Source organism: Rhinoderma darwinii, assembly GCF_050947455.1.
Source record: "Rhinoderma darwinii isolate aRhiDar2 chromosome 5 unlocalized genomic scaffold, aRhiDar2.hap1 SUPER_5_unloc_3, whole genome shotgun sequence".
NCBI classification, from domain to species: domain Eukaryota; kingdom Metazoa; phylum Chordata; class Amphibia; order Anura; family Rhinodermatidae; genus Rhinoderma; species Rhinoderma darwinii.
The window spans coordinates 1,451,305-1,478,926 of record NW_027461787.1 but is presented as its reverse complement, the minus strand read 5'-3'; the positions used below and the strand labels follow the sequence as shown (position 1 = coordinate 1,478,926).

Genomic DNA, 27,622 nt, shown 5'->3' with positions numbered 1-27,622 from the left:
GATTATTTCTTAGACAGTCTAGTCGGTAGGATTATTTCTATTAGGACGTCTAGTCGGTAGGATTATTTCTATTAGGCCATCTAGTCAGTAGGATTATTTCTCTTGGGACGTCTAGTCGGTAGGATTATTTCTATTAGGACGTCTAGTCGTAGGATTATTTTTTAGGCCGTCTAGTCGGTAGGATTATTTTTCTATGAGGACGTCTAGTCGGTAGGATTATTTCTCTTAGGACGTCTAGTTGGTGGGATTATTTCTTAGACAGTCTAGTCGGTAGGATTATTTCTATTAGGACGTCTAGTCGGTAGGATTATTTCTATTAGGCCATCTAGTCAGTAGGATTATTTCTCTTGGGACGTCTAGTCGGTAGGATTATTTCTATTAGGACGTCTATTCGGTAGGATTATTTCAATTAGGACGTCTATTCGGTAGGATTATTTCTATTAGGACGTCTATTCGGTAGGATTATTTCAATTAGGACGTCTATTCGGTAGGATTATTTCTATTAGGACGTCTAGTCGGTAGGATTATTTCTATGAGGACGTCTAGTCAGAGCTATTTCTCTTAAGACGTCTATTCGGTAGGATTATTTCTATTAGGACGTCTAGTCGGTAGGATTATTTCTATTAGGCCATCTAGTCAGTAGGATTATTTCTCTTGGGACGTCTAGTCGGTAGGATTATTTCTATTAGGACGTCTAGTCGGTAGGATTATTTCTATTAGGACGTCTAGTCGGTAGGATTATTTCTTAGGACGTCTAGTCGGTAGGATTAGTTTTTAGGCCGTCTAGTCGGTAGGATTATTTTTCTATGAGGACGTCTAGTTGGTGGGATTATTTCTTAGACGGTCTAGTTGGTAGGATTATTTCTCTTGGGACGTCTAGTCGGTAGGATTATTTCTATTAGGACGTCTAGTCGGTAGGATTATTTCTATTAGGCCATCTAGTCGGTAGGATTATTTCTATTAGGCCGTCTAGTCGGTAGGATTATTTCTATTAGGACGTCTAGTCGGTAGGATTATTTCTATTAGGACGTCAAGTCGGTAGTATTATTTCTATGAGGACGTCTAGTCGGTAGGATTATTTCTATTAGGACGTCTAGTCGGTAGGATTATTTCTATTAGGACGTCTATTCGGTAGGATTATTTCTATTAGGACGTCTATTCGGTAGGATTATTTCTTGGGACGTCTAGTCGGTCGGATTATTTCTATTAGGACGTCTATTCGGTAGGATTATTTCTTGGGACGTCTAGTCGGTCGGATTATATCTATTAGGACGTCTAGTCGGTAGGATTATTTCTTGGGACGTCTAGTCGGTAGGATTATTTCTATTAGGACGTCTATTCGGTAGGATTATTTCTCTTGGGACGTCTAGTCGGTAGGATTATTTCTCTTGGGACGTCTAGTCGGTAGGATTATTTCTATTAGGACGTCTAGTCGGTAGGATTATTTCTATTAGGCCATCTAGTCAGTAGGATTATTTCTCTTGGGACGTCTAGTCGGTAGGATTATTTCTATTAGGACGTCTAGTCGGTAGGATTATTTCTATTAGGACGTCTAGTCGGTAGGATTATTTCTTAGGACGTCTAGTCGGTAGGATTATTTTTCTATGAGGACGTCTAGTTGGTGGGATTATTTCTTAGACGGTCTAGTTGGTAGGATTATTTCTCTTGGGACGTCTAGTCGGTAGGATTATTTCTATTAGGACGTCTAGTCGGTAGGATTATTTCTATTAGGCCATCTAGTCGGTAGGATTATTTCTATTAGGCCGTCTAGTCGGTAGGATTATTTCTATTAGGACGTCTAGTCGGTAGGATTATTTCTATTAGGACGTCTATTCGGTAGGATTATTTCTTGGGACGTCTAGTCGGTCGGATTATATCTATTAGGACGTCTAGTCGGTAGGATTATTTATATTAGGACGTCTAGTCGGTAGGATTATTTCTATGAGGACGTCTAGTCGGTAGTATTATTTATATTAGGACGTCTAGTCGGTAGGATTATTTCTATTAGGACGTCTAGTCGGTAGGATTATTTCTATTAGGACGTCTATTCGGTAGGATTATTTCTTGGGACGTCTAGTCGGTCGGATTATATCTATTAGGACGTCTAGTCGGTAGGATTATTTCTATTAGGACGTCTAGTCGGTAGGATTATTTCTATTAGGACGTCTAGTCGGTAGGATTATTTCGCTTGGGACGTCTAGTCGGTAGGATTATTTCGCTTGGGACGTCTAGTCGGTAGGATTATTTCTCTTGGGACGTCTAGTCGGTAGGATTATTTCTATTAGGACGTCTAGTCGGTAGTATTTATTTTAGGTTACCCGGTCTGGATCAGACACTAACCAATCAAATTGACCATTGCCTTATTATTCCAGGTGAACATTGAAGTTTCTGCTCTTTTTATACGAATACAATTTTATATTACAATGTGTGTGTGACACTGGAGTGCCGTTACCACTGTTATTTTTCCATGGATAAAACGTGTGTACACACACACACACACACACACACACAGCTTTATTCACACCACATTTGGAAAAAAGGTGGGGGAAAAATAAAGTGCACCCACACTTACACCCCAGACGCACGTAACGGTCTCTACACACTATAGCCGCCTATACAGCTGCACGTGTCGGGCGTTGACTGCACTTCTCAATACATTGAAGCGAAGGTTCACCGGCTGAACACGTCAGGTCTCGGTCGTACATCCGGCTAATCGAAGTCTAGAAGAAGGTGCGATGGAGATGAACGTTGAGCCCACATTTTATAGCGATGCAGATTACATGGGGGAGGGCCACGTTCTGATCCAGAGGTCCCATTTATAAAACCTGAACATCCCCCGCATTAACGAAGATTTCACTTGTGAATGAAAAAGTAATGGCGGATGAGTAGCCCGGACTGGTTACAAGGTTAGGGGGTATTTAGGTACCTGCAGCGATGTGAGCTCCACCACCATCACTCACACACCTGTAGAGCGTCAGAGCTGCGACCCACACACTACATGCAGCCTGACCAGTACAGGTCAGAAGACCCTCCGCTCCACATTAAAGCTGCAGAGACTCAGTCATGGCGTCTACCATCGTCATGCGGCAGGTTCTCCGCTACCCGTCAGATAACAGCAGGACAGAAGAAACCCCCAGGAGAGCAGCGTCCAATAGAAGGGATTTTTATTAAAAGACAACACAGCGTAAAGTTAACGGCTTCATCGCCATCAGGTCTACAGAAGATTAAGATACAGACAAGCTTTAGTAAGAACACTTATGCAGGGGGGGTTTATCCTCCGTACTCTTCAGGGGGGGGGGGGGGAGGTTATCCTCCGTACTGTTCAGGGGGGGCAGGTTATGCTGAATTCAGGGGGGGGGGTCATCCTTACTCCTTGCCGTTCTTGCCCCCAGTCTTTGCTTTGGCCGGCCCTTTCTTCTTCACCGTTACCTTCTTCTTCCCTCCGCTAATTACAGCCTGAAGTTTCCGCTTCTTGACGGTGGCGGCTGCGATTATCCTCCACTTCTTCAGGCTCGCACTACTAACCCTCTGTTGCTTCTGCTTAGGGGGCACTTTTTTTAGCGTCTTCTTTACTTTGCCGACATCTTTGGGTTTCTTGTCCTTTCCGCTTTCCTTCTCCTTGGACGGCGTCTCCGGGAGCTTTTCTGGTTTTCCATCACTCGGTTTGTCACTTGACGTCTTTTTGCCCTCGGTCTCCGGCTCCAGCTCCGCTTCTGCCCGCGCTTTCTTCTGCTTCTTCTCTTGAAGGGTCTTGGCTTTGCTCTTCTCCTTATATAACGCCAGCTTCTTTGCTTTGATTAACTTTTTCTGTTTCAGTTTTTGAACTGCAGTCACAGCTTTTTTGTTTTCGCCTTTTCTCTTCTTTGGCGCACCCGCTTCATTATTGCTTCCATCTTTACTTTTCCTCTTTTTTGTAGCCTTTTCTTTACCCAGGAGGCTTTTCCCTTTGCTCCTCTTCAGACAGACCGGCACATGGTTCATAAGGGATTTCTGGAACAAGAACCTCTTTCCACAATGTCCACACCGGAAGACGTCTTCCCCGTGAATGAGCTTGTGACGGACAAGAATCTTCAGGCGTGTGAACCTCATGTGGCACATAGGACAGGCAAAAGGCTTTTCTTCAGCGTCGATCTTCTGCTGCTCACCATCTGGAGCCACCTCCTGGCCGGAGTGTAATTTACTATGAGCCAGGAGCCGGCCTTTGGTTGAATAGATCTTGTCACAGTCTTTACAATGGAAAGGCTTCTCTTCCACATCACCTTTGGGGATAAAGCTCTGGTCACTGCTGGGTAAAGCTCTGTGCACCTTACAATGAAGAACAAAGCTAGCCTTGGTGGAGCAGACTTTATTACAGTCCTTGCAAGTGAAAGGATGTTCCTCCGCTCCCTCCTTTAGATTCGGCGAGGATCGGTGCACCTTTTTATGTAGGACATAGCTGGCCTTGGTTGAGCAGACAAACCCACAGTCGTTGCAAACAAAGGATTTTTGTTCCAGGTTGGCATTGAGGATCTGCTCATTGCTGGACGATGCCTTGTGCACCTTACAGTGCAGTACAAAACTGGCCTTGGTGGAACAGATTTTATTACAGTCCTGGCAAATGAAGGGGGGATCAGCCGCATTAGCTTTGAGGTCATGAATCAATTGAGGCCTGTGCACTTTACGGTGAAGAACAAGACTGGCTTTGGTGGAGCAAACTTTGTTACAGTCCTTGCAAATGAACGTGGCACTACCACCCCCATCAGATTTCTGCTGCAGACGGTGCACTTTACAATGAAGAACAAAACTAGCCTTGGTGGAGCAAACTTTGCCGCAGTCCTGGCAACTAAATGGATTCCCTTCAGGCTCAGTCTTGATGTGAAGATCCTGCCCAGTGGCATTTGGCGTCTCATTTGTAGCCAGTTCTAGATTCCCCGGGTGGCTGCCCGTCTGGTCAACGATGGCTGGAGACTTATGAACTTTGCAATGAAGAACAAAGCTGGCTTTGGTGGAGCAGACCTTGCCGCAGTCCTTGCACTGATAAGACTGACCTCCCGACTCCTCCTTACCGCTAGCATTTCGCTCAACACCAGATGAAGCCTCAGGAATTTTGTGGATCTTACGATGAGAATAAAGTCGGGACTTGCTGGGAAACACTTGGTCACAGTCCTTACAGGAGAAAGGGCATTCCCCGGTGTGGAGGCGCTCGTGTATAACAAGTCTTTCTTTTTGCTTGAAGCTTTTATTGCATATTGAACACTGATAAGGCTTTAACAGCATGAGCTGAAGGTTCCTGTGCGTGTAACGATGAATAATCAGGCTGCCTTTCTGCCGGAATCTGCAGGGGCAGTCGGGGCAGGCGTAGGGTCGGGCTCCCGTGTGCACTCGTCTATGTACACCAAGGTTGTTCCTCCTAGGGAAGGTTTTATTGCACTCTGGGCACCGAAAAGGAGGACCGTCAGTGTGGGCGCCAACGTGAATATTCAAATAGTGCTCTGTGGAGAAGCTCTGGGGGCACTGGGGGCAGGTGAAGGGCTCGGCCTCTACGTGACTTCGCTGGTGACTGAGCAGAAGGTCAAAGCTCGGGAAGATTTCATGACATTCCAAACACTGGTTTTCTTCCTCCTCTTTAACGGACACCGGAGCGCTGGACGGAAGGTCCATGTACGGGAGGAGCGGCTTCTCTTCCACTTTTATGATGTTCTTCTCTCTGTACATGCACTTCCTGTTGACTTTCGGTATCGCACCCAATATTTTCTTCTGAGAAACCTGCGTCCCTGAAGAGCCGGGCTCACATTTGGGGAGAGTAGAAAGATCTTTGCCCTCGGTAGCTGAATAGACGTTGGTCTCTGCGGTTTCCGAGCGGTCACCAGGCTTCTCTTGGCTGGGACACTGTAGGGACTGTTTCTTCTTTCTTGGTTTTCGGGTCAGCCCTTTCACCGCCATGATCATGTTCATCCACCGAAGATCTTTTTTGTGTTTGGCGATGGATTGGATTTTTCTACTTCTCACAATCTTTGACTGTTTCATTTTTAATCGTAGGGAAGCCGTGTTTTTTTCCTTGTAGACTTTCCCACTTGCGAGGCTTTCCTCTACGGCGCTGTCAGGGAGTCCTAGGTCTTTGCCGAGCAGTCTACAGACACGACACTTCTTAGACCAGCGACCGGCTCGCTTCTTTTTCTGCAGTCGGCAGCCGCAGGACTCGCACTGAGTGGCCGTGTGACTCAGGAGGTGAAGATTCAGAGACCGATTGCATTTGAATATTTTTCCGCACTGTGGGCATAAACGGGGCTTTTCCCCATCCTGAAGGTCACTCATAGTCAATTCATTACAGGACTCGGCCTCCTCGTCCTTACAGGATTCACCATCACTTGTCGAAGGACTGAGCGCATTTTCCCAGCCCGCAGACGCTTCTCCTAGCGACAAGTTTTTGCTTCTGCCGGGCTCAGACTTTTTCGGCTTCTTCAATGGTGTTGCTCTGCCGCCTGCAGATTGGCCATGAATAAAATGCGCCACGTCAACATGATGGCCGGCTACGCTGCTCGCTTTTGAGAGAGCAATCTTGCGATTTCGGACGGGCTTTTGGCAGTTCTTACATATCTTGGGTGGCTTTGCTCCACTTTTCAGGACTACATTGCAGCTACAGTACAGGGCTTGTATGGCAGGATTCATTGTTTTACGCTTTCTCATGAGTGTGGAGTGAAACGGCTCATGTCCTCTTTTAACACTTCCTGGCCGTACAAGTGGCTTCTTCGTTAATTTGGTAGAGCTGAGAACTTGGTCGTTTTCTGGTTCGTTATCGGATGTTAGACTTTTCAAATCGGCTTCATCCATATACAAAGATTCCTGGTCAGAATCCAGGCTGTCCCCCTCCCCCTCCTCTTTCCTTTGCTGCTTGATTTTTTGGAAACATTTATGGCACCTCCTAGGAATGCGCTTGGTCTTATACTTGAGTCTTATTGGGCATCCGCAGGTCAGACACTGGGGTAACGCGTGACATTTCATGTGACCCGCGAGCAATGCCGGGATTCGGAAGGATTTGTCACACTTTTGGCATTTGTAGGTTTTTCGTGGTACGGCGGCAGGTTCTTGCTTGATTGCAGTGGATTTCGTACTGGCCACGGATTTAACAGTTCTATATAAAACGTCGTCCGGTGCAGAGTGGCTTTCCTGTTTGATTTGGAAGTTTGAGAAGTCAGAGGAACCTTTCTTCTTTTTCTTCAAGTCTTTTTCCAATACGAAGTCTGGACTACGACAAGAACCTTCATTAGAATGGCGCTCCTCGCGCTTCGCCTTCAAACGGCACTTATAGCAGACGGGAAACCAAACCAACTCCTTTCTACCTCGTCTGACACGTTTCCCACATTTCAAACACTGGCCTCCGACACCCACGTGTTTGTCATCCGGGCCCTCCGTGTACTCGCTCTCCTGGGCTTCAGGTTCCAGCAGGTCTGATAAGTCATTTACAGGAGTCTCGTCTCCATCCCCCGACACTGCCGAGACGTCGTCTTCTTTAGCCGCTTCATCTAGATTTGGTGCATTAAGTAAAATAGTCCCAGAGTCTACAAATCCATCGGCCAAGTCGTGTTCGGTGAGGTCGGCGTTAGACATCTGAATATACTGCTTGCTGGGCCCCTGGGGAAGGCTCTTACTGGGGTCACTTTCTGCCGGCTCCTTCACATCATCGCTGCTCAGTGAACATTTCTCAGATAAATCTTCCAGGCCAGAAGCCAGATCTAGAGCCGGTTCCACAGGACACGGTGTTTCCCCTTCTTCCCGTTTCTCCGGCAGCGCGTCATCGTTGAGGTCTCGTTCCTGAAATGTAACCTCCACCCCCTCATACTGTCCGTTCATTATTTCGGGGTTTTCTATAGATTTGGGGGGGTTGTACTCCTCCGCACCCTTTAGACTTGCCGCCGTGTCTCCCTCTGTAGGTTTCGTTTCTTCAGCTTGGACACAAGTTGATGTGACGTTCACCAGGATCTGCTCATTGAGGGAAACATCGGGACTTTCTTTGTAATCGGTCAACGATAAATCCTCCTCATCATCAGGAGGCGGCAGTAAACCATCCTCCGGAGGCGGCAGTAAACCATCCTCCGGAGGCGGCAGTAAACCATCCTCCGGAGGCGGCAGTAAACCATCCTCCGGAGGCGGCAGTAAACCATCCTCCGGAGGCGGCAGTAAACCATCCTCCGGAGGCGGCAGTAAACCATCCTCCGGAGGCGGCAGTAAACCATCCTCCGGAGGCGGCAGTAAACCATCCTCCGGAGGCGGCAGTAAACCATCCTCCGGAGGCGGCAGTAAACCATCCTCCGGAGGCGGCAGTAAACCATCCTCCGGAGGCGGCAGTAAACCATCCTCCGGAGGCGGCAGTAAACCATCCTCCGGAGGCGGCAGTAAACCATCCTCCGGAGGCGGCAGTAAACCATCCTCCACACTCGCTGCCTTTGGCTCCGGGAGACTGATGGGGCTCTCTTCACATGACCCCACCACTGGATTCTCCGGGAAGGCGATCCCCTCTACATCATCAGCACATTTGAGGACATGCACAGACGTTTGGACCTTTTCCTGTTCGGAGTCTTGACTCATTTTATTTTCTATATTAGAAAGGGAAATGTCCTCTGCAGGGGTCTCCACTGCTGCTCCACCTTCATCCTGCCCTCCATTTTTTTCTTCTTGAAGTTCTTCATTCTCGAAGGAAACAATGTGTGACACATCAGGGTGAGAGACATCATCATCATCCATCTCCTCATGGTCGCGGAGGTTCACGTCTTGCTCTGGGTTACTGCTCACTTTAGCTTGGAGGTCATGGTTTGGGTCAGTGGTGGCTTTAGGATCTTCTTCTGGTTTTGGATTCTGCTCGGAGCTGCTGCCCTCCTCCTGGGTAGGATCAAGGACCAGATTTGACGTATTATGGGCAGTATGACCCACTTCCCCCGGCTCTTGACACAGTTGTGGTGGACTCACTACTTCTTGAAGGACAGGCATCGTATCACTAGCAATCTGGGACAATAGGTCTTCATTAAGGTCTCCTGACAACTCCAGCATGTCGTCGGGCTGGGCCGCAGGATCTTCTAGTGGAATTATGACTTTCTCACCATCGTCACTCTGAACAGATTCTCCCTCGGGATCTGAGGGGGCGACGCTCCTCTCATCAGGTCTCCGCTCACTGTCTGGCTGCATTTGATGCTCCATTAGGAGACTGGTTTTATCTAAGGAGATTGTCTCTGAAGAGGGGACATCGATTTCCCCCGTAGGAGGAGAAGCTTCATCATGGACACCTTGGCTTATTCTGCAAATGTTTCCTTCACTCAGGCCGGACTCCAGATCCCTCTTGGGTATGGTTTGGTTCCCATCGCTTGAATAGTTTACGGTTTGGGAGTCGGCATTTGTATGAGGTGTAGAAATGTCGGCTGCAGGATACGGGTCAGCCGGAGAGTCCAGGTCAAGTCCCGAGCTGCCAGGATCTCTGGTGGAGGACACCCTGTCGCTCTCTTCAGGATGCTCATTGGATTGGGACACTCGCTCATTGGGGGTGAGGGGTCTTTGTATCGAGGTCTCGTCATCTTCTAACGTGTCCAGACTCTCACACACCGGAGTGAGCGGCACTTCTGCTGTACTTGGGTGTTCACCTTCATCAAGGTCAGGGCCCTCCGGACCTCTCTTTTGAGTCAACATATTGTCTTCATGAACGGAGACCAACACACACGCCACCGGATCGATCTTGGAGTCCACACGGTCCTTTAGACCTGAAGTAACTAACGGATCGCCGTCTTCACTCACGTCCAATGGGATGTCCTCTTGAGTTTTTGTTGCAGCAACGTCCTGATCATGGTTTCCGGTCGGTGGGTGGGGGGACGCGTGCTCAACAACCTCTAATTCTTGGTGATCAATGTCTGTAAGAGGTTCAGGAGACACAGGTTTGCTTAGACTGGGACTGCCCTCAGTCTGGGGAGGGTCACCACAGAACGCTTCACTATCGTTTAGCTGTGGGGAGCTGCGATCATCTGGTGTGTTGCCCTTTAGTGAAGCATCTATGAGCTCCTTGCCCGTAGCGGTGTCTAATGTACGATCATTGGTGGACAATGTCAAATCTTCCACTACGGGACCTTCTGCCTGTTCAGCCGCAGCTTCATCACCATCAGAGTTTATGGAGGAGTCTTGGACACTAGTTGCTGGAGGTGGAGCGTCCTCCTCAGTGGTTCTCTCTTTGTCGGACTCAGGCGGACACTGCGTGGAGACATTGTCCACGTCATCATCATGGATCTCCGGCACGGTCATAGGAGAGACGCTGGCACTTGGGAGAGACTGAATATGACACAAAGGCAAATCTTCCTCCATTCCACCCTCATTTATGGGCTCATGAGGGTCAGGTGAAGGAGAATCAACCTCCAAATTTTGCGGGGACGCAGCTACATCAGTGATCTTGTCGGCCATGTTCATAGGGACAATGCTGGAGGTTGGTGCAGTCGGGACCTCTGAGATACTAGAGTCCGTGTCACCAGGGGGACTCCAACCCTCCTCGTCGGAGGCCCCCATGGCGTAGGTGTTGAAGACCTCAGCCAGGATCTCCAGTGTATTTCCAAAGGGGTCGATGAGTTGAACGGTGGTGTCATGGAGCTTGGAAATTCTTAACTCAAACTGTGACTTATTGTCGGAGCTTTCTCTTCTCTGGCGGGCGGGTGGAGAGGCTCCTTGGGTGCGTCTCGTCACACATTCTCGGGGGGTGAAGTCTTGACGGCCTTTCCTTTCGGTCTTGAATTCTACTCTTGAGTTGAGGTGATAGGGAGACTTGGTGGGAGGGGGTGACACGTGGAGGATATCCACCTCCGGCGAGGGCAGGGGCTTGCTGCTCCGGGTGGATATGACACGGGCAGCCGTGGTCCTGGTCCCCGAGGTGCGGGAGACCCCAGCTTCATGGCTTCTCTCGTGCATTTGTAAGAAGACCTGGTGGTGAAACCCTCTCCCACAATGAGAACACGTGAACTGCTTCTTGGTCACATGACTCTGACGATGAGAGTTCAGCTCCAACTTAGAGTCAAAAGTTTCACTACATTCAATGCACATGTACTGGCCGGTGTCCGCGGGACCGCTCCGGATATCAGGACCGGGCGCTGGATCGGAGACGGGGACATATCTCTTGGAGGACCGGGTGCTTCTCTCCAGACCTTGCATCTCGCCGGTCACAGGAAGATCCGGAAATCCTAAAACAGGAAAAGAAAAAAAAAAAAAAAACTTACAGACGTCATGACTGATACACGGGGGAGGGGCGCTGGTATATGGGGGAGCACCGACTAATACACGGCCCCCCGCCTTACTGTCATTGGGTTTCTAGGGGCGATAACAAAAATAGTGCCCCCCCCTCCTCTGCGGACCTCCATGTCAGTCCACACAGGCTGCAGCGCTGACGTCATTGCGGATTACAGGAGTAAGTACTGAAAGGGGAGGGGGATGGGCACACACGAAGAGGGGGGAGGGGCAGGATACAGTAAGGTAGGGAAGGGGGATTAATCTAATTAATTCGCCCTCGAGGCCTCTGACTATTTTCTTGAATGGCGCCGCAGGAGGAAGCTTCGCCACACCGCCACGTAACTGCCCGCTCCGCCCCACCACTGCCCGCTCGGTACTAAACAAAATGACAGTGCTTAACAGCAGGGGAAGCAGATACTCCTCGTATATGGCCTCACCGCTCCTGTAGATAGCACCCCCTCTTGCTGATAGCAGCACCCCTACCCATCCTTTATGTAGATCGCAGCACCCCCACTCCTTGTAGATTGGGCCACTCCGGCACCACGGACAGGGAGGGGGGGGGCCACTCCGGCACCACGGACAGGGAGGGGGGGGGCCACTCCGGCACCACGGACAGGGAGGGGGGGGGCCACTCCGGCACCACGGACAGGGAGGGGGGGGGCCACTCCGGCACCACGGACAGGGAGGGGGGGGGGCCACTCCGGCACCACGGACAGGGAGGGGGGGGCCACTCCGGCACCACGGACAGGGAGGGGGGGGCCACTCCGGCACCACGGACAGGGAGGGGGGGGCCACTCCGGCACCACGGACAGGGAGGGGAAAGTAGGAAAATCCCCAGCGCTGGTGAACGCCTTATAATCTACGGCCACGAAAGGTGGCGGGAGGGGCAGGACACGAAAGGTGGCGGGAGGGGCAGGACACGAAAGGTGGCGGGAGGGGCAGGACACGAAAGGTGGCGGGAGGGGCAGGACACGAAAGGTGGCGGGAGGGGCAGGACACGAAAGAAGAGGTCAGTGATAATTACCGCTCCTGCACTGGTCACCGTATTTTCCTCCGCTGTCTCCTCGATCACTAAAGATATAGAAATAAGATCAGTGGAGAAGGGGCAATCATGAAATCAGGAGGAGGAGTCTGTGCTCCGCCCCCAACACCCTCTACAGCTCCAGACCCCCGGGAGACCCCAAATGTGTGCTGCACCCCAAGAAATCCACATGACAAACATGTCAGAGCAGCCACACCTTGGGAGCCTCTACTGTAAGAGCGGTCACACTATGGAACCACTACTGTAAGAGCAGTCACACTATGGAGCCTCTACTGTAAGAACAGTCACACTATGGAGCCTCTGCTGTAAGAGCAGTCACACTATGGAGCCTCTGCTGTAAGAACAGTCACACTATGGAGCCTCTGCTGTAAGAGCAGTCACACTATGGAGCCTCTACTGTAAGAGCAGTCACACTATGGAGCCTCTACTGTAAGAGCAGTCACACTATGGAACCTCTACTGTAAGAGCAGTCACACTATGGAACCTCTACTGTAAGAGCAGTCACACTATGGAACCTCTACTGTAAGATCAGTCACACTATGGAACCTCTACTGTAAGATCAGTCACACTATGGAACCTCTACTGTAAGATCAGTCACACTATGGAACCTCTACTGTAAGATCAGTCACACTATGGAGCCTCTACTATAAGAGCAGTCACACTATGGACCCTCTACTGTAAGAGCGGTCACACTATGGACCCTCTACTGTAAGAGCGGTCACACTATGGACCCTCTACTGTAAGAGCGGTCACACTATGGAACCTCTACTGTAAGAGCGGTCACACTATGGAACCTCTACTGTAAGAGCGGTCACACTAAGGAGCCTCTACTGTAAGAGCAGTCACACTATGGAACCTCTACTGTAAGAGCGGTCACACTATGGAACCTCTACTGTAAGAGCGGTCACACTATGGAACCTCTACTGTAAGAGCGGTCACACTATGAAACCTCTACTGTAAGAGCGGTCACACTATGGACCCTCTACTGTAAGAGCGGTCACACTATGGAGCCTCTACTGTAAGAGCGGTCACACTATGGAACCTCTACTGTAAGAGCGGTCACACTATGGAACCTCTACTGTAAGAGCGGTCACACTATGGAACCTCTACTGTAAGAGCGGTCACACTATGGAACCTCTACTGTAAGAGCGGTCACACTATGGAACCTCTACTGTAAGATCAGTCACACTATGGAACCTCTACTGTAAGATCAGTCACACTATGGAGCCTCTACTGTAAGATCAGTCACACTATGGAACCTCTACTGTAAGAGCAGTCACACTATGGAGCCTCTACTGTAAGATCAGTCACACTATGGAACCTCTACTGTAAGAGCGGTCACACTATGGAACCTCTACTGTAAGAGCGGTCACACTATGGAACCTCTACTGTAAGAGCGGTCACACTATGGAACCTCTACTGTAAGAGCGGTCACACTATGGAACCTCTACTGTAAGATCAGTCACACTATGGAACCTCTACTGTAAGAGCGGTCACACTATGGAGCCTCTACTGTAAGAGCGGTCACACTATGGAGCCTCTACTGTAAGAGCGGTCACACTATGGAGCCTCTACTGTAAGAGCGGTCACACTATGGAGCCTCTACTGTAAGAGCGGTCACATTATGGAACCTCTACTGTAAGAGCGGTCACACTATGGAACCTCTACTGTAAGATCGGTCACACTATGGAGCCTCTACTGTAAGAGCAGTCACACTATGGAACCTCTAATGTAAGAGCAGTCACACTATGGAACCTCTAATGTAAGAGCAGTCACACTATGGAGCCTCTACTGTAAGATCAGTCACACTATGGAGCCTCTACTGTAAGATCAGTCACACTATGGAACCTCTACTGTAAGAGCAGTCACACTATGGAACCTCTACTGTAAGAGCAGTCACACTATGGAGCCTCTACTGTAAGATCAGTCACACTATGGAGCCTCTACTGTAAGATCAGTCACACTATGGAGCCTCTACTGTAAGATCAGTCACACTATGGAACCTCTACTGTAAGATCAGTCACACTATGGAACCTCTACTGTAAGAGCAGTCACACTATGGAACCTCTACTGTAAGAGCAGTCACACTATGGAACCTCTAATGTAAGATCAGTCACACTATGGAGCCTCTACTGTAAGAGCGGTCACACTATGGAACCTCTACTGTAAGAGCGGTCACACTATGGAACCTCTACTGTAAGAGCAGTCACACTATGGAACCTCTACTGTAAGAGCAGTCACACTATGGACCCTCTACTGTAAGATCAGTCACACTATGGACCCTCTACTGTAAGATCAGTCACACTATGGAACCTCTACTGTAAGATCAGTCACACTATGGACCCTCTACTGTAAGAGCAGTCACACTATGGACCCTCTACTGTAAGATCAGTCACACTATGGAACCACTACTGTAAGATCAGTCACACTATGGAACCACTACTGTAAGATCAGTCACACTATGGAACCTCTACTGTAAGATCAGTCACACTATGGAACCTCTACTGTAAGAGCGGTCACACTATGGAACCTCTACTGTAAGAGCGGTGACACTATGGAACCTCTACTGTAAGAGCGGTGACACTATGGAGCCTCTACTGTAAGAGCGGTGACACTATGGAGCCTCTACTGTAAGAGCGGTGACACTATGGAACCCTCTACTGTAAGATCAGTCACACTATGGAGCCTCTACTGTAAGATCAGTCACACTATGGAACCTCTACTGTAAGAGCAGTCACACTATGGAGCCTCTACTGTAAGAGCAGTCACACTATGGAGCCTCTACTGTAAGATCAGTCACACTATGGAGCCTCTACTGTAAGATCAGTCACACTATGGAGCCTCTACTGTAAGATCAGTCACACTATGGAACCTCTACTGTAAGATCAGTCACACTATGGAACCTCTACTGTAAGAGCGGTCACACTATGGAGCCTCTACTGTAAGAGCAGTCACACTATGGAGCCTCTACTGTAAGAGCAGTCACACTATGGAACCTCTACTGTAAGATCGGTCACACTATGGAACCTCTACTGTAAGATCGGTCACACTATGGAACCTCTACTGTAAGATCAGTGACACTATGGAACCTCTACTGTAAGATCAGTCACACTATGGAACCTCTACTGTAAGATCAGTCACACTATGGAGCCTCTACTGTAAGAGCGGTCACACTATGGAGCCTCTACTGTAAGATCGGTCACACTATGGAACCCTCTACTGTAAGATCGGTCACACTATGGAACCCTCTACTGTAAGATCGGTCACACTATGGAGCCTCTACTGTAAGATCGGTCACACTATGGAACCTCTACTGTAAGAGCAGTCACACTATGGAACCTCTACTGTAAGATCAGTGACACTATGGAACCTCTACTGTAAGATCAGTGACACTATGGAACCTCTACTGTAAGATCAGTCACACTATGGACCCTCTACTGTAAGATCAGTCACACTATGGAACCCTCTACTGTAAGATCAGTCACACTATGGAGCCTCTACTGTAAGAGCAGTCACACTATGGAGCCTCTACTGTAAGAGCAGTCACACTATGGAGCCTCTACTGTAAGATCAGTCACACTATGGAGCCTCTACTGTAAGAGCAGTCACACTATGGAACCTCTACTGTAAGAGCAGTCACACTATGGAACCTCTACTGTAAGATCAGTCACACTATGGACCCTCTACTGTAAGATCAGTCACACTATGGAACCCTCTACTGTAAGAGCAGTCACACTATGGAGCCTCTACTGTAAGAGCAGTCACACTATGGAGCCTCTACTGTAAGAGCAGTCACACTATGGAGCCTCTACTGTAAGATCAGTCACACTATGGAGCCTCTACTGTAAGATCAGTCACACTATGGAACCTCTACTGTAAGATCAGTCACACTATGGAGCCTCTACTGTAAGATCAGTCACACTATGGAACCTCTACTGTAAGGGCAGTCACACTATGGAGCCTCTACTGTAAGATCAGTCACACTATGGAGCCTCTACTGTAAGAGCAGTCACACTATGGAGCCTCTACTGTAAGATCAGTCACACTATGGAGCCTCTACTGTAAGAGCAGTCACACTATGGAGCCTCTACTGTAAGATCAGTCACACTATGGAGCCTCTACTGTAAGATCAGTCACACTATGGAGCCTCTACTGTAAGATCAGTCACACTATGGAGCCTCTACTGTAAGAGCAGTCACACTATGGAACCTCTACTGTAAGATCAGTCACACTATGGACCCTCTACTGTAAGATCAGTCACACTATGGAACCCTCTACTGTAAGATCAGTCACACTATGGAGCCTCTACTGTAAGAGCAGTCACACTATGGAGCCTCTACTGTAAGAGCAGTCACACTATGGAGCCTCTACTGTAAGATCAGTCACACTATGGAGCCTCTACTGTAAGATCAGTCACACTATGGAACCTCTACTGTAAGATCAGTCACACTATGGAGCCTCTACTGTAAGATCAGTCACACTATGGAACCTCTACTGTAAGGGCAGTCACACTATGGAGCCTCTACTGTAAGATCAGTCACACTATGGAGCCTCTACTGTAAGAGCAGTCACACTATGGAGCCTCTACTGTAAGATCAGTCACACTATGGAGCCTCTACTGTAAGAGCAGTCACACTATGGAGCCTCTACTGTAAGATCAGTCACACTATGGAGCCTCTACTGTAAGATCAGTCACACTATGGAGCCTCTACTGTAAGATCAGTCACACTATGGAACCTCTACTGTAAGATCAGTCACACTATGGAACCTCTACTGTAAGATCAGTCACACTATGGAACCTCTACTGTAAGATCAGTCACACTATGGAACCTCTACTGTAAGATCAGTCACACTATGGAACCTCTACTGTAAGATCAGTCACACTATGGAACCTCTACTGTAAGATCAGTCACACTATGGAACCTCTACTGTAAGATCAGTCACACTATGGAACCTCTACTGTAAGATCAGTCACACTATGGAACCTCTACTGTAAGAGCAGTCACACTATAGAACCTCTACTGTAAGATCAGTCACACTATAGAACCTCTACTGTAAGATCAGTCACACTATGGAGCCTCTACTGTAAGAGCGGTCACACTATGGAACCTCTACTGTAAGAGCAGTCACACTATGGAACCTCTACTGTAAGAGCAGTCACACTATGGAGCCTCTACTGTAAGAGCAGTCACACTATGGAACCTCTACTGTAAGAGCGGTCACACTATGGAGCCTCTACTGTAAGAGCAGTCACACTATGGAGCCTCTACTGTAAGAGCAGTCACACTATGGAACCTCTACTGTAAGATCGGTCACACTATGGAACCTCTACTGTAAGATCAGTGACACTATGGAACCTCTACTGTAAGATCAGTGACACTATGGAACCTCTACTGTAAGATCAGTCACACTATGGAACCTCTACTGTAAGATCAGTCACACTATGGAGCCTCTACTGTAAGAGCGGTCACACTATGGAGCCTCTACTGTAAGATCGGTCACACTATGGAACCCTCTACTGTAAGATCGGTCACACTATGGAACCCTCTACTGTAAGATCGGTCACACTATGGAGCCTCTACTGTAAGATCGGTCACACTATGGAACCTCTACTGTAAGAGCAGTCACACTATGGAACCTCTACTGTAAGATCAGTGACACTATGGAACCTCTACTGTAAGATCAGTGACACTATGGAACCTCTACTGTAAGATCAGTCACACTATGGACCCTCTACTGTAAGATCAGTCACACTATGGAACCCTCTACTGTAAGATCAGTCACACTATGGAGCCTCTACTGTAAGAGCAGTCACACTATGGAGCCTCTACTGTAAGAGCAGTCACACTATGGAGCCTCTACTGTAAGATCAGTCACACTATGGAGCCTCTACTGTAAGAGCAGTCACACTATGGAACCTCTACTGTAAGAGCAGTCACACTATGGAACCTCTACTGTAAGATCAGTCACACTATGGACCCTCTACTGTAAGATCAGTCACACTATGGAACCCTCTACTGTAAGAGCAGTCACACTATGGAGCCTCTACTGTAAGATCAGTCACACTATGGAGCCTCTACTGTAAGAGCAGTCACACTATGGAGCCTCTACTGTAAGATCAGTCACACTATGGAGCCTCTACTGTAAGATCAGTCACACTATGGAACCTCTACTGTAAGATCAGTCACACTATGGAGCCTCTACTGTAAGATCAGTCACACTATGGAACCTCTACTGTAAGGGCAGTCACACTATGGAGCCTCTACTGTAAGATCAGTCACACTATGGAGCCTCTACTGTAAGAGCAGTCACACTATGGAGCCTCTACTGTAAGATCAGTCACACTATGGAGCCTCTACTGTAAGAGCAGTCACACTATGGAGCCTCTACTGTAAGATCAGTCACACTATGGAGCCTCTACTGTAAGATCAGTCACACTATGGAGCCTCTACTGTAAGATCAGTCACACTATGGAGCCTCTACTGTAAGAGCAGTCACACTATGGAACCTCTACTGTAAGATCAGTCACACTATGGACCCTCTACTGTAAGATCAGTCACACTATGGAACCCTCTACTGTAAGATCAGTCACACTATGGAGCCTCTACTGTAAGAGCAGTCACACTATGGAGCCTCTACTGTAAGAGCAGTCACACTATGGAGCCTCTACTGTAAGATCAGTCACACTATGGAGCCTCTACTGTAAGATCAGTCACACTATGGAACCTCTACTGTAAGATCAGTCACACTATGGAGCCTCTACTGTAAGATCAGTCACACTATGGAACCTCTACTGTAAGGGCAGTCACACTATGGAGCCTCTACTGTAAGATCAGTCACACTATGGAGCCTCTACTGTAAGAGCAGTCACACTATGGAGCCTCTACTGTAAGATCAGTCACACTATGGAGCCTCTACTGTAAGAGCAGTCACACTATGGAGCCTCTACTGTAAGATCAGTCACACTATGGAGCCTCTACTGTAAGATCAGTCACACTATGGAGCCTCTACTGTAAGATCAGTCACACTATGGAACCTCTACTGTAAGATCAGTCACACTATGGAACCTCTACTGTAAGATCAGTCACACTATGGAACCTCTACTGTAAGATCAGTCACACTATGGAACCTCTACTGTAAGATCAGTCACACTATGGAACCTCTACTGTAAGATCAGTCACACTATGGAACCTCTACTGTAAGATCAGTCACACTATGGAACCTCTACTGTAAGATCAGTCACACTATGGAACCTCTACTGTAAGATCAGTCACACTATGGAACCTCTACTGTAAGAGCAGTCACACTATAGAACCTCTACTGTAAGATCAGTCACACTATAGAACCTCTACTGTAAGATCAGTCACACTATGGAGCCTCTACTGTAAGAGCGGTCACACTATGGAACCTCTACTGTAAGAGCAGTCACACTATGGAACCTCTACTGTAAGAGCAGTCACACTATGGAGCCTCTACTGTAAGAGCAGTCACACTATGGAACCTCTACTGTAAGAGCAGTCACACTATGGAGCCTCTACTGTAAGATCAGTCACACTATGGAACCTCTACTGTAAGATCAGTCACACTATGGAACCTCTACTGTAAGATCAGTCACACTATGGAACCTCTACTGTAAGATCAGTCACACTATAGAACCTCTACTGTAAGATCTGTCACACTATGGAGCCTCTACTGTAAGATCAGTCACACTATGGAACCTCTACTGTAAGATCAGTCACACTATGGAGCCTCTACTGTAAGAGCAGTCACACTATGGAGCCTCTACTGTAAGAGCAGTCACACTATGGAGCCTCTACTGTAAGATCAGTCACACTATGGAGCCTCTACTGTAAGATCAGTCACACTATGGAACCTCTACTGTAAGATCAGTCACACTATGGAACCTCTACTGTAAGATCAGTCACACTATGGAACCTCTACTGTAAGATCAGTCACACTATGGAACCTCTACTGTAAGATCAGTCACACTATGGAACCTCTACTGTAAGATCGGTCACACTATGGAACCTCTACTGTAAGAGCGGTCACACTATGGAACCTCTACTGTAAGAGCGGTCACACTATGGAACCTCTACTGTAAGAGCGGTCACACTATGGAACCTCTACTGTAAGAGCAGTCACACTATGGAACCTCTACTGTAAGAGCAGTCACACTATGGAACCTCTACTGTAAGAGCAGTCACACAATGGAACCTCTACTGTAAGAGCAGTCACACTATGGAACCTCTACTGTAAGAGCAGTCACACTATGGAACCTCTACTGTAAGAGCAGTCACACTATGGAACCTCTACTGTAAGAGCAGTCACACTATGGAACCTCTACTGTAAGAGCAGTCACACTATGGAACCTCTACTGTAAGAGCAGTCACACTATGGAGCCTCTACTGTAAGATCAGTCACACTATGGAGCCTGTAGTGTAAGATCAGTCACACTATGGAGCCTCTACTGTAAGAGCGGTCACACTATGGAGCCTCTACTGTAAGAGCGGTCACACTATGGAGCCTCTACTGTAAGAGCGGTCACACTATGGAGCCTCTACTGTAAGAGCGGTCACACTATGGAACCTCTACTGTAAGATCGGTCACACTATGGAACCTCTACTGTAAGAGCGGTCACACTATGGACCCTCTACTGTAAGAGCAGTCACACTATGGACCCTCTACTGTAAGAGCAGTCACACTATGGAACCTCTACTGTAAGATCAGTCACACTATGGACCCTCTACTGTAAGATCAGTCACACTATGGAACCTCTACTGTAAGATCAGTCACACTATGGAACCTCTACTGTAAGAGCAGTCACACTATGGAACCTCTAATGTAAGAGCAGTCACACTATGGAACCTCTAATGTAAGAGCAGTCACACTATGGAACCTCTAATGTAAGATCAGTCACACTATGGAGCCTCTACTGTAAGAGCGGTCACACTATGGAACCTCTACTGTAAGAGCGGTCACACTATGGAACCTCTACTGTAAGAGCAGTCACACTATGGAACCTCTACTGTAAGAGCAGTCACACTATGGAGCCTCTACTGTAAGAGCAGTCACACTATGGAACCTCTACTGTAAGATCAGTCACACTATGGACCCTCTACTGTAAGATCAGTCACACTATGGAACCCTCTACTGTAAGATCAGTCACACTATGGAACCTCTACTGTAAGAGCAGTCACACTATGGAACCTCTACTGTAAGAGCAGTCACACTATGGAGCCTCTACTGTAAGAGCAGTCACACTATGGAGCCTCTACTGTAAGAGCAGTCACACTATGGAGCCTCTACTGTAAGATCAGTCACACTATGGAGCCTCTACTGTAAGATCAGTCACACTATGGAGCCTCTACTGTAAGATCAGTCACACTATGGAACCTCTACTGTAAGATCAGTCACACTATGGAGCCTCTACTGTAAGATCGGTCACACTATGGAACCTCTACTGTAAGATCAGTCACACTATGGAGCCTCTACTGTAAGATCAGTCACACTATGGAACCTCTACTGTAAGGGCAGTCACACTATGGAGCCTCTACTGTAAGAGCAGTCACACTATGGAGCCTCTACTGTAAGAGCAGTCACACTATGGAGCCTCTACTGTAAGATCAGTCACACTATGGAGCCTCTACTGTAAGAGCAGTCACACTATGGAGCCTCTACTGTAAGATCAGTCACACTATGGAGCCTCTACTGTAAGATCAGTCACACTATGGAGCCTCTACTGTAAGATCAGTCACACTATGGAACCTCTACTGTAAGATCAGTCACACTATGGAACCTCTACTGTAAGATCAGTCACACTATGGAACCTCTACTGTAAGATCAGTCACACTATGGAACCTCTACTGTAAGATCAGTCACACTATGGAACCTCTACTGTAAGATCAGTCACACTATGGAACCTCTACTGTAAGATCAGTCACACTATGGAACCTCTACTGTAAGATCAGTCACACTATGGAACCTCTACTGTAAGATCAGTCACACTATGGAACCTCTACTGTAAGAGCGGTCACACTATGGAACCTCTACTGTAAGAGCGGTCACACTATGGAACCTCTACTGTAAGAGCGGTCACACTATGGAACCTCTACTGTAAGAGCGGTCACACTATGGAGCCTCTACTGTAAGAGCAGTCACACTATGGAACCTCTACTGTAAGAGCAGTCACACTATGGAACCTCTACTGTAAGAGCAGTCACACTATGGAACCTCTACTGTAAGAGCAGTCACACTATGGAACCTCTACTGTAAGAGCAGTCACACTATGGAACCTCTACTGTAAGAGCAGTCACACTATGGAACCTCTACTGTAAGAGCAGTCACACTATGGAACCTCTACTGTAAGAGCAGTCACACTATGGAACCTCTACTGTAAGATCAGTCACACTATAGAACCTCTACTGTAAGATCAGTCACACTATAGAACCTCTACTGTAAGATCAGTCACACTATGGAGCCTCTACTGTAAGAGCGGTCACACTATGGAACCTCTACTGTAAGATCAGTCACACTATGGAACCTCTACTGTAAGAACAGTCACACTATGGAACCTCTACTGTAAGAGCAGTCACACTATGGAACCTCTACTGTAAGAGCAGTCACACTATGGAGCCTCTACTGTAAGAGCGGTCACACTATGGAACCTCTACTGTAAGAGCGGTCACACTATGGAGCCTCTACTGTAAGAGCAGTCACACTATGGAACCTCTACTGTAAGAGCAGTCACACTATGGAGCCTCTACTGTAAGAGCGGTCACACTATGGAACCTCTACTGTAAGAGCAGTCACACTATGGAACCTCTACTGTAAGATCAGTCACACTATGGAGCCTCTACTGTAAGATCAGTCACACTATGGAACCTCTACTTTAAGAGCGGTCACACTATGGAGCCTCTACTGTAAGAGCGGTCACACTATGGAACCTCTACTGTAAGAGCAGTCACACTATGGAACCTCTACTGTAAGATCAGTCACACTATGGAGCCTCTACTGTAAGATCAGTCACACTATGGAACCTCTACTGTAAGATCAGTCACACTATGGAACCTCTACTGTAAGATCAGTCACACTATGGAGCCTCTACTGTAAGAGCAGTCACACTATGGAGCCTCTACTGTAAGATCAGTCACACTATGGAACCTCTACTGTAAGATCAGTCACACTATGGAACCTCTACTGTAAGAGCAGTCACACTATGGAACCACTACTGTAAGATCAGTCACACTATGGAACCTCTACTGTAAGATCAGTCACACTATGGAACCTCTACTGTAAGATCAGTCACACTATGGAACCTCTACTGTAAGAACAGTCACACTATGGAACCTCTACTGTAAGAGCAGTCACACTATGGAACCTCTACTGTAAGATCAGTCACACTATAGAACCTCTACTGTAAGAGCGGTCACACTATGGAGCCTCTACTGTAAGAGCAGTCACACTATGGAGCCTCTACTGTAAGAGCAGTCACACTATGGATCCTCTACTGTAAGAGCAGTCACACTATGGAACCTCTACTGTAAGAGCAGTCACACTATGGAACCTCTACTGTAAGAGCGGTCACACTATGGAGCCTCTACTGTAAGAGCGGTCACACTATGGAGCCTCTACTGTAAGAGCAGTCACACTATGGAACCTCTACTGTAAGATCAGTCACACTATGGAACCTCTACTGTAAGAGCAGTCACACTATGGAACCTCTACTGTAAGAGCAGTCACACTATGGAACCTCTACTGTAAGAGCGGTCACACTATGGACCCTCTACTGTAAGATCAGTCACACTATGGACCCTCTACTGTAAGAGCGGTCACACTATGGAGCCTCTACTGTAAGATCAGTCACACTATGGAACCTCTACTGTAAGATCAGTCACACTATGGACCCTCTACTGTAAGAGCAGTCACACTATGGAACCTCTACTGTAAGATCGGTCACACTATGGAGCCTCTACTGTAAGAGCAGTCACACTATGGACCCTCTACTGTAAGAGCGGTCACACTATGGAGCCTCTACTGTAAGATCGGTCACACTATGGAGCCTCTACTGTAAGAGCAGTCACACTATGGAACCTCTACTGTAAGAGCAGTCACACTATGGAGCCTCTACTGTAAGATCAGTCACACTATGGAACCACTACTGTAAGATCAGTCACACTATGGAGCCTCTACTGTAAGAGCAGTCACACTATGGAGCCTCTACTGTAAGATCAGTCACACTATGGACCCTCTACTGTAAGATCAGTCACACTATGGACCCTCTACTGTAAGATCAGTCACACTATGGATCCTCTACTGTAAGAGCAGTCACACTATGGAACCTCTACTGTAAGATCAATCACACTATGGAGCCTCTAGTGTAAGATCAGTCACACTATGGAGCCTCTACTGTAAGAGCGGTCACACTATGGAACCTCTACTGTAAGAGCAGTCACACTATGGAACCTCTACTGTAAGAGCGGTCACACTATGGAGCCTCTACTGTAAGATCAGTCACACTATGGAGCATCTACTGTAAGATCAGTCACACTATGGAACCTCTACTGTAAGAGCGGTCACACTATGGAGCCTCTACTGTAAGAGCAGTCACACTATGGAGCCTCTACTGTAAGAGCAGTCACACTATGGAGCCTCTACTGTAAGATCAGTCACACTATGGAGCCTCTACTGTAAGAGCGGTCACACTATGGAGCCTCTACTGTAAGAGCGGTCACACTATGGAACCTCTACTGTAAGAGCAGTCACACTATGGAACCTCTACTGTAAGAGCAGTCACACTATGGAGCCTCTACTGTAAGAGCAGTCACACTATGGAACCTCTACTGTAAGAGCAGTCACACTATGGACCCTCTACTGTAAGAGCAGTCACACTATAGAACCTCTACTGTAAGAGCAGTCACACTATGGAACCTCTACTGTAAGAGCAGTCACACTATGGAACCTCTACTGTAAGAGCGGTCACACTATGGAGCCTCTACTGTAAGAGCGGTCACACTATGGAGCCTCTACTGTAAGAGCAGTCACACTATGGAGCCTCTACTGTAAGAGCGGTCACACTATGGAACCTCTACTGTAAGAGCGGTCACACTATGGAACCTCTACTGTAAGATCAGTCACACTATGGAACCTCTACTGTAAGAGCAGTCACACTATGGAGCCTCTACTGTAAGAGCAGTCACACTATGGAGCCTCTACTGTAAGAGCAGTCACACTATGGAACCTCTACTGTAAGATCAGTCACACTATGGAGCCTCTACTGTAAGAGCAGTCACACTATGGAGCCTCTACTGTAAGACCGGTCCCACTATGGAGCCTCTACTGTAAGAGCAGTCACACTATGGAGCCTCTACTGTAAGAGCAGTCACACTATGGAACCTCTACTGTAAGAGCAGTCACACTATGGAGCCTCTACTGTAAGAGCAGTCACACTATGGAACCTCTACTGTAAGATCAGTCACACTATAGAACCTCTACTGTAAGATCAGTCACACTATAGAACCTCTACTGTAAGATCAGTCACACTATAGAACCTCTACTGTAAGATCAGTCACACTATAGAACCTCTACTGTAAGAGCAGTCACACTATGGAGCCTCTACTGTAAGAGCAGTCACACTATGGAGCCTCTACTGTAAGAGCAGTCACACTATGGAGCCTCTACTGTAAGAGCAGTCACACTATGGAGCCTCTACTGTAAGAGCAGTCACACTATGGAGCCTCTACTGTAAGAGCAGTCACACCATGGAACCTCTACTGTAAGAGCAGTCACACTATGGAACCTCTACTGTAAGAGCAGTCACACTATGGAACCTCTACTGTAAGAGCAGTCACACTATGGACCCTCTACTGTAAGATCAGTCACACTATGGAACCTCTACTGTAAGATCAGTCACACTATAGAACCTCTACTGTAAGATCAGTCACACTATGGAACCTCTACTGTAAGAGCAGTCACACTATGGAGCCTCTACTGTAAGAGCAGTCACACTATGGAGCCTCTACTGTAAGAGCAGTCACACTATGGAACCTCTACTGTAAGAGCAGTCACACTATGGAGCCTCTACTGTAAGATCAGTCACACTATGGAGCCTCTACTGTAAGAGCGGTCACACTATGGAGCTTCTACTGTAAGATCAGTCACACTATGGACCCTCTACTGTAAGAGCAGTCACACTATGGAACCTCTACTGTAAGATCAGTCACACTATGGAGCCTCTACTGTAAGATCAGTCACACTATGGAACCTCTACTGTAAGATCAGTCACACTATGGAACCTCTACTGTAAGATCAGTCACACTATGGAACCTCTACTGTAAGATCAGTCACACTATGGAGCCTCTACTGTAAGAGCAGTCACACTATGGAACCTCTACTGTAAGATCAGTCACACTATGGAACCTCTACTGTAAGAGCAGTCACACTATGGAGCCTCTACTGTAAGAGCGGTCACACTATGGAACCTCTACTGTAAGAGCAGTCACACTATGGAACCTCTACTGTAAGATCAGTCACACTATGGAACCTCTACTGTAAGAGCAGTCACACTATGGAGCCTCTACTGTAAGAGCGGTCACACTATGGAACCTCTACTGTAAGAGCAGTCACACTATAGAACCCTCTACTGTAAGATCGGTCACACTATGGAACCTCTACTGTAAGATCAGTCACACTATGGAACCTCTACTGTAAGAGCAGTCACACTATGGAACCTCTACTGTAAGAGCAGTCACACTATGGAACCTCTACTGTAAGAGCAGTCACACTATGGACCCTCTACTGTAAGAGCAGTCACACTATGGACCCTCTACTGTAAGATCAGTCACACTATGGAACCTCTACTGTAAGATCAGTCACACTATGGAGCCTCTACTGTAAGAGCAGTCACACTATGGAACCTCTACTGTAAGAGCAGTCACACTATGGACCCTCTACTGTAAGATCAGTCACACTATGGAACCTCTACTGTAAGAGCAGTCACACTATGGAAGTTCAGCAGTTGCTAGTGAGAGTTATCAGTTTATTATTTGCAGCTCCATGGTTTGGAGGACACGAGGAGGGTCGCGAGGGGTAGCAGAGATTTACTCACCGGGTGTGGGGGCCGGTTACACACGGAAGAGGGGAATTTGCGTTGCGATGTTTTCTCCGTTTTCTCTTTACCCGGAAGTGAATGACATGTCGCTAACCTCACGCAAAGGACACTGGGAATAACCTCTCCGGGGTCGGTGGTTGATGACGCGCGGGCAGTAGAGGGCGAGGACTTCTGAACAGCGGCGCCATGTTCTCGGAGACCTGAGCAGCGACTCTAAAAAGATGGCGCCTGTGGAGTCATATCTGCTC

The 27,622-nt window shown here is 47.7% G+C and overlaps 1 protein-coding gene across 1 annotated transcript; it reads right to left on the bottom strand.

Moving 5' to 3' along the window:
* Positions 1-3,147: 3,147 nt before the first annotated feature.
* LOC142689490 (uncharacterized) lies at positions 3,148-27,622 on the bottom strand. The gene is made up of 3 exons (XM_075847584.1): positions 27,372-27,622; positions 12,251-12,297; positions 3,148-11,180 (listed from the first exon to the last, which is right to left on the bottom strand). Exon 3 carries the CDS (start codon positions 11,149-11,151, stop codon positions 3,367-3,369), a length of 7,785 nt encoding a protein of 2,594 aa, XP_075703699.1. The 5' UTR covers positions 11,152-11,180; positions 12,251-12,297; positions 27,372-27,622; the 3' UTR covers positions 3,148-3,366.